Genomic DNA, 13,823 nt, shown 5'->3' on the forward strand with positions numbered 1-13,823 from the left:
TGTATTAACTGTTTCAGTTTTATAGGTATGCAATACATCTTCTACCGCCAAACAAACCAAGCTTTCCATTAGAATTTATAAACGATGATGTTATCAAAAAACTTTTCATTTGCATTGAGCATATGCCTGTTTTTTTTTGATAAACACAAACAATCACAGAATAAGTACAAAGTTTCATGATTATCAAATTACTCCTTTTGGTGGATCATTAGTGGGATAGTATTGTGACACAAGTTTTGAATTAACTTACCGACTGTTGAACTTCTCAGGATGTTTCTCCCGCATGATATGGAATCTGTGGGCTATCGATGCATCCTAAAAGAAAATTAAGGGAGAAATTGAGCAATCATGTTTTAATGCAAAATTATTTGAAACATCAAACTTAATGTTTTCAAAGCAAATTGGGCAGAATATAAAATGGGCTGTTGATTTGTTATTGCCTACTTTGAGCCAAGGCAAGTTTCTGTCCTGTATATATAATCTTTGGATGACTCAATAAGCCTAAACATATACTGTAAATTAATGTTCCAATTTTGCATTTTGTTTCACCTAAGTATAAATGTAGTAGTTCTGCCAGATAGAGTTTCAGTCACCAGATTTATACCCCCTTGGTGGTACAGCAGAAATAGAAAGGACAAAATGATTGTATCTATCCTTTTCCTAAGGATAGCACCATTGCAGGAAAATTAAACTCTGTTTCCAGTTCAAAGACACTGCTCTCATTTTCAATGCTACTTCACAGTGTGTTTTCAGTTCATCTTCAACTAAAAGCTTGGGTGCTTTGCAGATATTGCAACCATCATGGGACAGTTATTAATGCCAATGAGCTAACCTTATGATCTGACTTCCTTCCTACTTCAACATCAACTCCACCAAACTTCTCTTAACTGCAAACACCAACCCTTGTTCCTTATCACGTGTACAAGTCAGGCAATGTTCTGCTAAATCTGACAGATGTCCAAGTGAATTTCCAGATTGAAGCACAGTTTTGTGGCTAGATTTGTATCAGAGACATGGGAGTATTCTTTGGTACAGGCCAAAATTGAGAGCAAGGGGGAACATACCCACTGCTGTGGGTGTGAGGCAGGTATAATACCTATCGATTTTTCTGTGGGATTTTTTGGCAATTGTCAAAATCATCAGCTCTGATGGTGATACTTGCTGGACCATTACAATCAAAAGTTATCCATGTGGTCAGTGTCTACTCCCCTTTCATGTCCTCAAAGTGGAAGAGGATGGTTTCAACTGTCTGCTTTCTGTAAGCACATTTTCCAATGACCCACAAGAAGAGATCTTGGTGTGTGAAGTGGTTTGGCATCACTCCCTGACCAGTTTAATTTGAGGTCCCCTTTCTTACATTGAGAATTGTGTTACAAAATACCTGCCCATGTAAAAGAAATGGAGAGTTAGCAGAATCATTCTTTGGCTAGTTCCTTCTGCCTGACATTTCCAAACTAAGGGATGATAAGACATTAGATGGATAAAATCAGCACCTTTTACGTCTAATATAGAACATAGAACATTACAGCACAGCACATGCCCTTTGGCCCACAACGTTGTGCCGACATTTTATCCTGCTCTAAGATCTATGTAACCCTTCCCTCCCACATAGCCCTCAACTTCTCTATCATTCATGTGGCTATCTAAGTGTCTCTTAAATGCCCCTAATGTATCTGCCCCCACAACTGCTGCCGGTAGTGCATTCTTATACACCCACCACTCTCTGTGTAAAAAACTTACCTCTGACATCCCCCTTATATCTTCCTCCAATCACTTTAAAATTATGTCCCTTCATGTTAGCCATTTTCATCCTGGGAAAAAGTCTCTGACTGTCCACTCAATCTATGCCTCTTATCATCTTGTATACCTCTATCAAGTCACCTCTCATCCTCCTTCTCTCCAAAGAGAAAAGCCCTAGCTCACTCAACCTATCCTTATAAGACATGCTCTCCAATCCAGGCAGCATCCTGGTAAATCTCCTCTGCACCCTCTCTAAAGTTTCCACATCCTTCCTATAATGAGGCGACGAGAACTGAACACAATACTCCAAGCATGGTCTAACCAGATTTCGAAAGAGCTGCAACATTACCTTGTGGCTCTTGAACTCAATACCCTGACTAATAAATGCCAGCACGCCATACGCCTTCTTAACAACCCTATTGACGTGCGCGGCAACCTTGAGTGATCTATGGACATGGACCCCAAGATCCCTCTGTTCCTTCACACTGCTAAGAGTCCTGCCATTAACCTTGTATTCTGCTTCAAATTCGATCTCCCGAAGTGTATCACTTCACACTTATCTGGGTTGAACGCAATCTGCCACTTCTCAGCCCAGGTCTGCATGCTGTCAATATTCTGTTGTAATCTACAGCAACCTTCTACACAATCCACAACACCATCAACCTTTGTATCATCAGCAAACTTACTAACCCACCCTTCCACATCCTCATCCAAGTCATTTATAAAAATCACGAACAGCTGGGGTCCCAGAACAGATCCCTGTGGAACACCACTGGTCACCAACCTCCAGGCAGAATATGCTCCATCTACCACCACTCTCTGTCTTCTATGAGTGAGCCAATTCTGAATAAACACAGCCAAGTTTCCCTGGATCCCATGCCTCCTGACTTTCTGAATGAGCCTTCCATGAGGAACCTTATGAAACTCCTTACTAAAATCCATGTACACCACATCCACTGCTCTGCCTTCATCGATGTGTTTTGTCACATCCTCAAAGAATTCAATCAGGCTCGTGAGGCACGACCTGCCCCTCACAAAGCCATGCTGACTGTCCCTAATCAGCCTATGCTTATCCAAATGCCCATAAATCCTGTCTCTAAGAATCTTCTCCAGTAATTTTCCAACCACCGAAGTAAGACTCACTGGTCTGTAATTCCCAGGGTTATCCCTACTCCCTTTCTTAAACAAAGGAACAACGTTTGCCACTCTGCAATCATCTGGCACTACTCCTGTGGCCAGTGAGGATGCAAAGATCATTGCCAAAGGCACAGCAATATCTTCCCTTGCTTCCTGTAATAACCTTGGATATTATCCCATCTGGCCCCAGTGACTTATCTATCCTAATGTTTTTCAGAAGTTCTAACACATCCTCTTTTCTCACGTCGACATACCCTAGCATATCAGCCTGTCATATGTCATCCTCACAATCATCAAGGTTTCTCTCACTGGTGAATACAGAAGCAAAGTATTCATTAAGGACCTCCCCTACCTCTTCCGACTCCAGGCACATGTTTCTTCTTTTATTTCTGATCGGTCCTACCCTTACTGTAGTCAGATGTGCTATGATATCTCTGCTGACAAGTGAAACTTAAGCAGCATTTCTTCAGAAGCTGTCATAAAGTATTTGAATAAAGTTTTCATATTCTTACACATTAGTGGAATGGATCTGGTGAGAATGCATTGCTGACTTTGAATACCAGTAATAAATCACTGCACACAACTATTTCCAAGTACAATCTCTGGACATTTAATAGCAAAAGCATACAAACTCTCGAAGTAGAAAGGAAATTCAATCAATTCCTTTTTACTCCTTCCAACTTCGCCTTTTTTTTAAAAGAATATCTTCCCTCTCCATCTCCCAAGGAGATAACCTTTGGTGATTATGCATAGGTAAATTTTAACCATGCAAGTGAAACCTAAAATCCAAGTTGTGTAGAATACATTATGTAAAGCAGAAGATATGTTCCGTGTTATGTAAGAATAACATAAGGTGACATTAAACAGGCAGTTTAAACAGAGAATTCTGGGTGATTGACTTGAAGCTACAAGAAATGTTTTTCTTTCAAGAAAGTGTCACAACTTGTATCCATCAAAGCCGAAACCATTTTGGAATTCTGTGGTATTATGTGTATGAGGGAGATTGCATCAACATAATTTAACTAACCAAAGCCAAGTTGTGAATTATGCATTTGTATCTGGTTGCTGTATCTGGTTGCATGCCTTCAGTTCCTATTGCAAATTTTATCCAGCCTTCTCCTGTGCATAAATAAAATAGGAGCAGTTAAGAAACATCTTGTTTTTCTAGCTAAATAGATGTTTTCAGTCTCTCATCAGAGACATTCCCTTTATTCTACACTTCCCTCCCCCACCTTCTCTTCCCCTGAAAATTAACTTGCATTTCCCTATACCCCAGTTCTAATGAAGGATCACACACCCGAAACATGTTGACTGTTTCTCTTTTCAAAGAAGCTGCCCGATCTACTGAGTTTTTCCAGCATTTTCTGTCTTTGTTTCAGATTTCCAGCTTATTGTTTTTTTTTGATTTCCAAAGGCATATCCTTTTTTTTTCCCCATGTTAGATGGAATTTAAACTTCAGGCACCAAGACTTCAACATACAATAGCAGAAAACAAAAGCAAAAGCAGTCAGTTTTCTTGGACTTTGGTGAAGTAACAGTAGCAATTTTTGCTATTAAATGTCCAAAGATTGTACTTGAAAATAGTTGTGCGCAGCAACAGAATGGCAGTCCACCACAATCTATAACTGCATGAAATGGCATTATCCATTATTCTACTGTTGCCAAAGAATGAGGAGATAAATGATGATTCCATGAGCAGCAGGCAGGCACACGTAAGAGGAAGTGGTAATGTGGTGAATCCACAGTCATCTCTGTCGTACTGAATATTTGTGCTCCAGGACTGGCCATGTTTCTCATCAGGTTGTTCCAGTACAGCTGATATCTATCTGCTAATGTTGAAAATTATTCTGGTATGTCCTGTCTGCAAAGAACAGGATTAATCCAATTCAGCCAATCATGGCTCCGTCAGTCTACTCTCCATCATCAGAAGACTGATGGAAGGTGTTGGTTATCATGCTATCAAGCAGTACTTGTTCACCTTTTTTAATGCATGGTTTCACCAGGACCACTTAACTCCAAGCCTTATTACAGCCTTGGTTCACTATGAACAAAAGAGCTGAAACCAGAATTAATGCGAGCATGCTTGTCCTTGATATCACAGCAACATTTCATTGAAGATTGTATTGAGTTAAGTCGTTGGGAATCAAGGGGAAAACTAACTGGAGTCATACCCAACACAAAGGAACAAAGTTAATATTACTGTGGGGTGGCAGAGTGCAGGGGGGGAGGGTCAATTATGTCATCGCCACAACATCAGTGCAGGAGTTCCCTGGAGAGTGCCTTATGTCCATTCATCTTCAGCTGCTTCATCGGTGATAAGGTCAAAAGGGAGTCAGTTTGCTGATGATTGCACAGTATTCTATTTCATTCACAACTCTTCAAATAATGAAGTAATCTATGCCCACTGGAGCAAAACCTGGACAAAGGTCAAGCACAGCCTGATATGTGTGAAGTAGCATTTGGGCCTCACTATTCACAGGTGATGACACTGACAACAGAGAATCTAACCACTTCCCCTAGGCATTGAATGCCAGTGGCATTGTTGAATTATCCACTAATACTATGCTGGGATCACCAATAACCAGAAACGTAACTGGACCAGTCAATTAACTAGAACAGGGAGGAATACATTAATTGTGCTGTAGTTACACAGGATTATTAGTGGCAGTGCACAGTCCATTTTAATCATGTCATTAATATTTTCATCATTACATATACTTTGATGTGAATGTTTAATACAATCTTTATCTGTTATACTTGCACAGCTTCTGTTATACTTTCAGCTTTTACTAAATCCGCGCTATCCTTGAACTCTTTAAAATTTTACTGTTCATTAGCCTCATTTATCCTTTTCACATCTCCATGCATAAAGTTGATTCGACTATCAATCTGCCCTTTCTGTTAATCTGCCTGTCATTTTCATATTTTCTTCACAGTTTTTGTTTAATATCACCTGTAAATTTTGGCACTGAGCCCCTTTTATACATGTCCGGAACATTCAGAAGTGCAATAATCCCAACACCAATCTGTGATGCTAGATCCTCATTGTGTCATACAGATGTTCAGTTTGTGCTGCCAGATCAGCTCTGAATCTATCTGATTTAGCACAATAAGAATGCCACATAAAATGAAGGGTGTCCAGAGTGCAAAGAAGAAACGTTGATCACCATAAGGACTGTGCGGGTGGTCTCTCCTATCAATCCTGCCATGGGCAGATACATTCAGAGCAGCTGGATCAGTGTGGGCAGGATCAAGTAGGTGTTCCCCTCATGCGGATTCTTTCATCACATGCCCCTAATTGAGTCCATCAGTAATGCTATTCAGGAATTGGTCTGTTTGGTTAGGCCAGCTCAGTTCTATCTATTCCTTCTACCACATACTCTGCAATTAAAATTACCACTTTTAACTCTCTTTTCTAATTTTGACAAAGGGTCTTGAACTTGAAACATAAATTGTTTTTCCTTCTACTTATGGGGAAGGTCTAACTCACAGCCATCCCTACCTAGTTTCATCTACCTATCATCCCCTCTCGATCTGGTTCCACCAATCACATACCAGCCTGTGTCCCACACCACGCCCCCACCTGCCTCTATCTGCCCATCATCCTCTCCCTGTCTGGTTCCACCCATCAACTACCTATCTCTATCTCACCCTCCTATGTACTGCTATATACTGGCAATCTTTCCTGTTCCCTCTCAATCCTGTTGCAAGGGTTTCGAATTGAAACCTTGACATACACCTTTTGCCTCCACAGATGCTGTTTGACCTTCCAAAATACTGTTTTTGTTCTCTTTCCACAGACACTACCTGACCTGATGAGTGTTTTAAGCATTTTCTGTTTTTTTATTATTTCAGATTTCCAGATTTTTGATTGTCATTTGACACCACGTTGTTTATTTGCTTATTTCTTAAGACATCACTGAGCTCCCTAATCAGGATCTGCCCAAAATTAGAGATGGGTAAAACTCCAATCATCAGTTCACTTTGTTATATGATACTGGTTATGCTGCATCTCTATTTTTAACCATAATCAGGACAGTAACAGTAGCGTAGTGGTTAGCACGACACTATTACAGTGCCAGCGATCGGGGTTCGATTCCCGTCACTGTCTGTAAGGAGATTGTACTTTCTCTCGTGTCTGCGTGGGTTTCCTCCGGGTGCTCAGGTTTCCTCCCACATTCTAAAAGACGTACGAGTAGGTCAAGTTGGGTTTAAAATGGGCGGCACGGACTTGTCGGGCCGGAAGGGCCTGTTACCACGCTGTAAATAAAATTTAAAAATTAAAAAAATGAAATCTGGCACTAATTAATTCAAATTTTTTCGATTTGTACTCTAACTTTAAGTTGATAGCTGTGACTACTATTTCTCCATACAAGAAATGCCATTTAATAACAATTTATTCTGAACTGCAGGTGCTTTTTGTGCTCTATCAAGTCTCACTTGGAACTTAGTCAACAACATTAGTAATGTATTTTCAGGATCCTCAGAAGCAGTGATAACAGATGCTCCAGATACTTATTTTCCATTCCTTAAAATTAAAATGAATAGCTAGAAAATCAAGGTCTGCACCAGACTCTGCAACAATACCATGAAGCAAAAAGAAAGATTCATTGGTGCACAATTCCAACAGGATAATATTAACTAATGTAATACAACAGCAAATGCTCAGGCTTTCATTCTCTTGAGCAATGTAGACTATTGTGCACTGGGAGCAAACATCAGCCACTATTTACCATTCTTTAACAAGAAATCCTGCTTTTTTGAGGGTAAATGATTACATCAGAAAGAAAATGGTGAAGAAATAGTCTGAAGGGTTGTGTAGGTTAGATCATTGGAGGTATTCAAAGAAGTAGATAAACTTTTGGGAGATTAGGGAGTTCAGGGCAATGGGTAACTGGCATAGAAGAGGAGATGAGACCTGGAGTAGATCAGCTATGATCACATTGAATGGTAGGGAAGGCTTAATGGGCTGAGTGGCCTATTCCTGCTCTTGCTTTCTTATGTTCTACGATTCCTGGTGTTTATATCCCAGCAACAAACAAACCTCTCCCAATTCTGCATCACTGCAGTTTGACAGTGCAGCAGCTAGCACCAATCTCCTTTTATCTTACAGATATCATTTGACAGGTGTTTCCTTTTGCCTCCATTAGAAGGGTTACCTGAGAATATATCTAACCATCCAGTAATTTCAGTAAAACAATACATGTCACAGTAATATAAGATTAATGACCTTTCCTGCACAGAAAATACTTCAGGATTTACCACATGACATTAAAATTCAATGGGTAAATTTCCAGGCATCTAATCTATACAGTAATCCAGTGTGCAAGTCTACTCTTTCCCTGTAGTCTCAGCAATGTTGAAAAATGCAGGATATTTTTTAATGGAGACCATGGTGATTTAAATCAAGTTTTTCAAAAATAACAATAAAGAAAAACATGATCTCCTGTGTACTCGGGAGATCTTACAGTACTTTATATCAGATCAATTATTTTGAAATGTAAGCTTTCACATTAGGTAGCTAAGTGCTGCACAAAGGTGCAGAGCTAGGTATAAGCTGAGGACAGTGACCACACCACCAAAAATCAAACCATTGCTACCCAGAAATTCACCAGCTTAATTTCCTCCCGTGTCTCCAATTTCCTGTTTCCCTGATGATACACGCTCCACTGAAACCTCCTCCCTAAAGTCCACAAGTAGGGATACCTCCATAGTGCCATCATTTCAACTGATTCTTGTTCAATAGAATCAACCTCTTTCTTACTTTGATTCTTTTCACCCCTCCATTGTTTGTATATCCGAGATTCTCTTGCTGCCTTTTCCTTCCTCCTTGTGAGAATACTTCCTTTCCATCACCATCCTCAACCACCTGAATAAACTTGTTCTCACACAGAACAACTTCTTCTTTGAATCTCCTCATTTCCTCCAAAAAAAAGGGGTTGTTGTGGGAATTATTGTGGGTTTAAGCAACACCTGTCAATCTGAGAAATATGCGCTGCATTTTTTGTTTCAGACCTTCCTGAATCCCCTACCTCACTTCTTTCTCTGGTATATTTATGATTATATCATTACTGCTTCCTGCTCTCACACTGAACAACTAGACGGCATTATCTTTGCTTCCAATTTTTACCCTTATCTCACCTTCACATTGCTGACTCTTCCTTTTATTTCCTTGTTCTCTCTATCTCCAGTTTAGGAGATAGACTTACAGTAAACATTCACAAACTATTTCTTAGATTGAAGTCCCATGAACAGCAATGTGTTGCAGGGATCATGCTGAATCCACTGTTGCTCGTATTCTATATTAATGATTTGGACCAGAATTTAGTTGTCATAGTTGGTAAGCTTTTGGATGACAGCAAAATTAGTGGTATAGTGAACAGTGAGGAAGGTTACCTAAGACTGCAACAGGATCCAGATCAACTGGGAAAGTGGGCCCAGGAATGGCAGATAGAACTCAGACAAGTGCAAAGCGTTGCATTTGTGTTAAGGCAGAGCAGGACTTGAACAGTGAATGGCAAGGCCCTGGAGAGTGTTGTAGGACAGAGAGACTTAGGCGTACGAAGTATCTAGTTCCTTGAAAATGGCAACACATGTAGACAGGGTGGTGAAGAAGGCATCTGGCACATTTGCCTTCATCAGTCAGAGCACTGAGTACAAGAGGAGACACAAGACACAGTCCTGTTGCAGGGTTTCAACCCGAAATGTTGACATTTCCTATCCTCCTACAGATGCTGCTTGACCCACCGAGTTCTTCTGACAGATTGTTTGAGCTGGGATGTCATATTACAATTGTACAAGATAATGGTGAGACCATTCTTGGAGTATTATGTGCAGTTCTGGTCGCCTAGCTATAGGGAAAATGTCATTAAGTTGGAAGGGGTGCAGAAAATATTCATAAGGATGTTGCTGGGAACGGAGGGCTTGAATTACAAACGAGAGATTGGATAGGCTGGGTCTTTTTACCCTGGAGCATTGGAGGCTGAGGAGTGACCTTATAGTGGTATATAAAATCACGACGGGCATAGATAAGGTGAATGGTCATTCTTTTTCCCGGGGTAGGGGAGTCTAAAACCAGGGGGCATAGGTTTAAGGTGAGAGGGGAAAGATTTAAAGGGGATCTGAGATGCAACTTTTTCATGCAGCTAGTGGTGGGTATGTGGAACAAGATGCCAGAGGAAATGATAGAGGCAGCTATAATTACAATGTTTAAAAGACATATAAACATGTACATAGATAGGAAAGGTTTAGGGGACATGGGGCAAGCGCAGGCAAATGTGATCAGCTCAGATAGACAACTTGGTCAGCAGGCATGGGTTAGACCGAAGGGCCTGTTTCTACGCTGTATGATTCCATAACTGCCACAGCTACCTCAATTACTCTTCTTTCCTCCTCATTTCCTTTAAGGACTCCATTCTATTATCCCAGTTTCAACTTTAAACCTGTTCTGACAACACCACCTTCCAATGAGTTTCTTTTTCTCAGCTGACAATTCCTCTGCACCATGGTTGAGATGTTACTTGACCATGTTCATTCTATCTCCACACACAATCAGTACACTGATATGTCTAAATATATTCAATCTTGTGAGCAGATGTGGACAGTCTAAGTTCTTCTTTCATGTCTTCTTGTTTCCAACACTGAGCACATATTCGTACAAAAATAGTACCATCAAGGATGATTGGTAAAGGGGAACACCTGTCCAGTTAAAGTGGGAAAAAGAAATGTACTATATTTTAAGTTATATAGACTAAAAGCCTGAAATAAGCATGTCTCAGGGAAGAGCGGCTGCACTTAACATTTCTTATTCAGGTGCCCTGTTGATTATCAAGGCAGACTAACCTGTTAAAGGGAGCTAATGAAGTGTAACTGAGAACTACAGAGCAGCAAGAATGATTTAGCAGGTTTAATTCTTCAAAGCAAAATTTCACATTTCTTCTAATGAACTCTATTACATAGGCATAATTGAACTTGAAGTAGACTAGACACTTCACATGATTTAAATACTCCACAGAATTCATGTTAAAAACATAACTGCAAAAAAAACCTTTAAATATTAATCATGTAGAACACAGTGTGTTGGTTTTGACCAAAAAAACTGTATATGCTGTATCAACATTGGCTCTTAACAGCTCAATTAAAGAGGCAGTAAACAAAAGTACTACATTAGCTGATGTAACAGATACTAATACAAAATATTAATTCATTGAATATGATTAAAATACTACCTTTACACTATCTTATTGTTCTCTTATTATTACTGTACAATCACATTGATGAACATATTTCTGAAAACAAGAAAAGTTTGAAGTTCCTTTTACATTTTGAAATGTCAGGAAACATTCTTAAAGCACAAGGGCCTGAATACAAATCCAGTGCAATAAACTGATTGATAGTGTCCCCTTCATTGCCAGTTATGATGGTTCAAAGAAGAATTGAGTTGACAGCCTACAGCTGTTTAAGTTCCGTGAATGTAGGATCAGACAAAATCCCAGCTATACTACTGAAGATCTGCACTCCAGAATTAACTGTACCTTTAGCCAAGTTGTTCTCATATGGTTACGAGACTGGCATCTAATCACAATGTGCAAAATTTCCTCAAATTCTTCTTCCTCAAAAAAAGACAAATCTGCTCTTGCAAATTACTGCCCATTCAGTTTATCAATCATCAGCAAGTTGATGGAATGTGTAATTGACGGTCCTTTCACGTGTCACTCACCAGTGCCCAGTTTTGATTTTGACAGGGCCACTAAAGGACAGACCTCATCACAACACTGGTCGGAACATGGATCAATGAAATGAATTACACAAGTGAGATGAGAGTGACTATTCTTAATATCAAAACAGTATTTAATGATGAACAGCATCGAAAAGCACTGGTAAAACTGAAGTCAATGCATATTAAGGGAAAAGCACTGCAAACTGCTGGAGTCATAACTCACACAAAAGAAGATGGTTGTGGTTATTGAAAGTCAATAGTCCCAGCCCTAGAGCATCACTGATGAAGCTTCAAAGGCAGTTTCCTAAGCCCAACCATCTTTAACTGCTTCATCAATAACCTTCCTTCCATTTTGAATCCATATGTGGATATTGCACAATATTCCATTCCATTTGTAACTTCTTAGCAAATGAAGCAGCCCATGCCAGCATGCAGTAAAACGCAGACAACATTCAGGCATGGGCTGATAAGTGGCAAGCAACATTCACGCCACAAAAGTACCAGGTAATGGCCATCTCCAACACGAGAGAGCTTAACCACCTGCTCCTGAAAATCAATGGCATTGCCATCATCAGGATCTTCACCATCAATAACCTGAAATTCAATTGAACCAGCCACAAGGTAGCTAAATTGTTCGTGGTACGTTCTCTGAGCTAATTGACTGAAACCATTTTTGGTGACATTTGTTGACATATCAGGAGTCTCCTTGTTTTTCTTTAACAATGCCAGAGATGTGTATAGAACCATGCAAGAGGGCAGTTGGGAGCTTAGGTCAATGTCTCACCTGAAAAATGTTACTCCTAACAGTGCAGCATCCACCAGTGTTTCACTAAATTGCAGCTATCTTATAACCTAACCTCTGGACTTTCCTATATCATTGCACAGTCATAGTTGACACCTTAAAGGCACCCAATGTGATATTATTACTTCATTATAAAACAAATGTGAAGGCCACTTCAAAAGCTTTGCGATTTTAGGGAGCAGAGCAGGCAGCTGCAGCTCTCCCCAGTTGAAGAATCCTTCCTAATGCAAAAATTCAAAAAGCAAGAGATGCATAAACCCTTAACTTGTGAGAGGGAAACCGGCTGCCATGGATGGTGAGAAAATGAGTCAGAAGTAAACTTGTTTGACAAGCTGAGGCATACAAGCTGAAATACATAAGTCATTCATCGAATCACATTATTCCAGATGGAAAAACACAGGTGCTTAATTGTTTGTTTATTTAACAGATTCCTTCCCAATGACCTGTTAAATGTTACTGGTTTTATGGACCTGTGCTGGAAAGAGTCTCCAAGTGCATTTCTGACCCTTTGCTGTAGCAAATGGAATCTTAGTTAAGCAACAGATTAAATTAAATTAAACAAAACTCTTTGTTGTAGTAAAGGTTCATTAAATAAATGCCTGCTAACCAGAGGCAGAGCTGTATATGGGCATATAAGGGTGAAGTTCTACCCACTTCTTCTGTGCACTCTCTTTCAGAACCGTTTATTTGGTATGAGTCATCGTTTCTCCTGCCATGCAGGGAAAGCTATGCCTTCCATGACTCCTAAGCGTGCATCTGCTCTTTTATCCAAAACTGACGAATTTCAGTAACATCAGTTAAATCCATCCAAAACATTTCCACATTGACAGAAAAAAAAGACAGAAACCGAGAGGTTTTCAATTTCTTTAAATTATACTAAAGAATGCATTTCTGATGCACACACGCAGTGCCAAGCCTATTTCTTGAGGGGAATGAAGTGAGGCAATGATGATTATTCATGCCCTCCCTTGAATTACTGTCAATAGAATTGATGCAATGTACATGGCCCCAGTATGTAACATTTCAGCTCAGACTGGAGCAGCAGCAACACAGGCCATAAGTATTTCTATTTTCTTGATCAAAAGCGTGTGGACTTCCATGTGCCTTATTGGGACTGAGCCCTACAACAATGGAGATCACAAGTTCAATCCTTTCCAAACAAAAGACAAAGAAATCTGTTTGTAGCCTTGATTTTTCAACTCAACCATTCCAACCCAAAGCATTCTTTCTGATTTTGATAAATGGCCATGGTCAATCTTATTTAAAAATTTCAATAGTGTTTCTACCAAATTAAAAACACAAGTATACACACTTTAAAAACAGGAGAAATTTTATGAGCACAATTCTTTGAGAAGACCATTTAATGTGCTTGCTTCAAATTCCTCTGACATTATTTAATGCTAGTTTAAAATCATTTACATATGG

General features: G+C 39.7%; 1 protein-coding gene across 1 annotated transcript in view; it reads right to left on the bottom strand.

The window, feature by feature from the left end:
* Positions 1 to 13,823, bottom strand: part of dgkb (diacylglycerol kinase, beta) — a 589,337-nt gene that overhangs the window by 159,870 nt on the left and 415,644 nt on the right. Inside the window, exon 20 of the mRNA XM_052015544.1 lies at positions 251 to 315. Coding sequence (XP_051871504.1) covers positions 251 to 315 — 65 coding nt within the window. The remainder of the gene's footprint in view (positions 1 to 250; positions 316 to 13,823) is intronic.

The sequence above is a fragment of the Pristis pectinata genome, chromosome 5 (assembly GCF_009764475.1).
Source record: "Pristis pectinata isolate sPriPec2 chromosome 5, sPriPec2.1.pri, whole genome shotgun sequence".
Taxonomy (NCBI): domain Eukaryota; kingdom Metazoa; phylum Chordata; class Chondrichthyes; order Rhinopristiformes; family Pristidae; genus Pristis; species Pristis pectinata.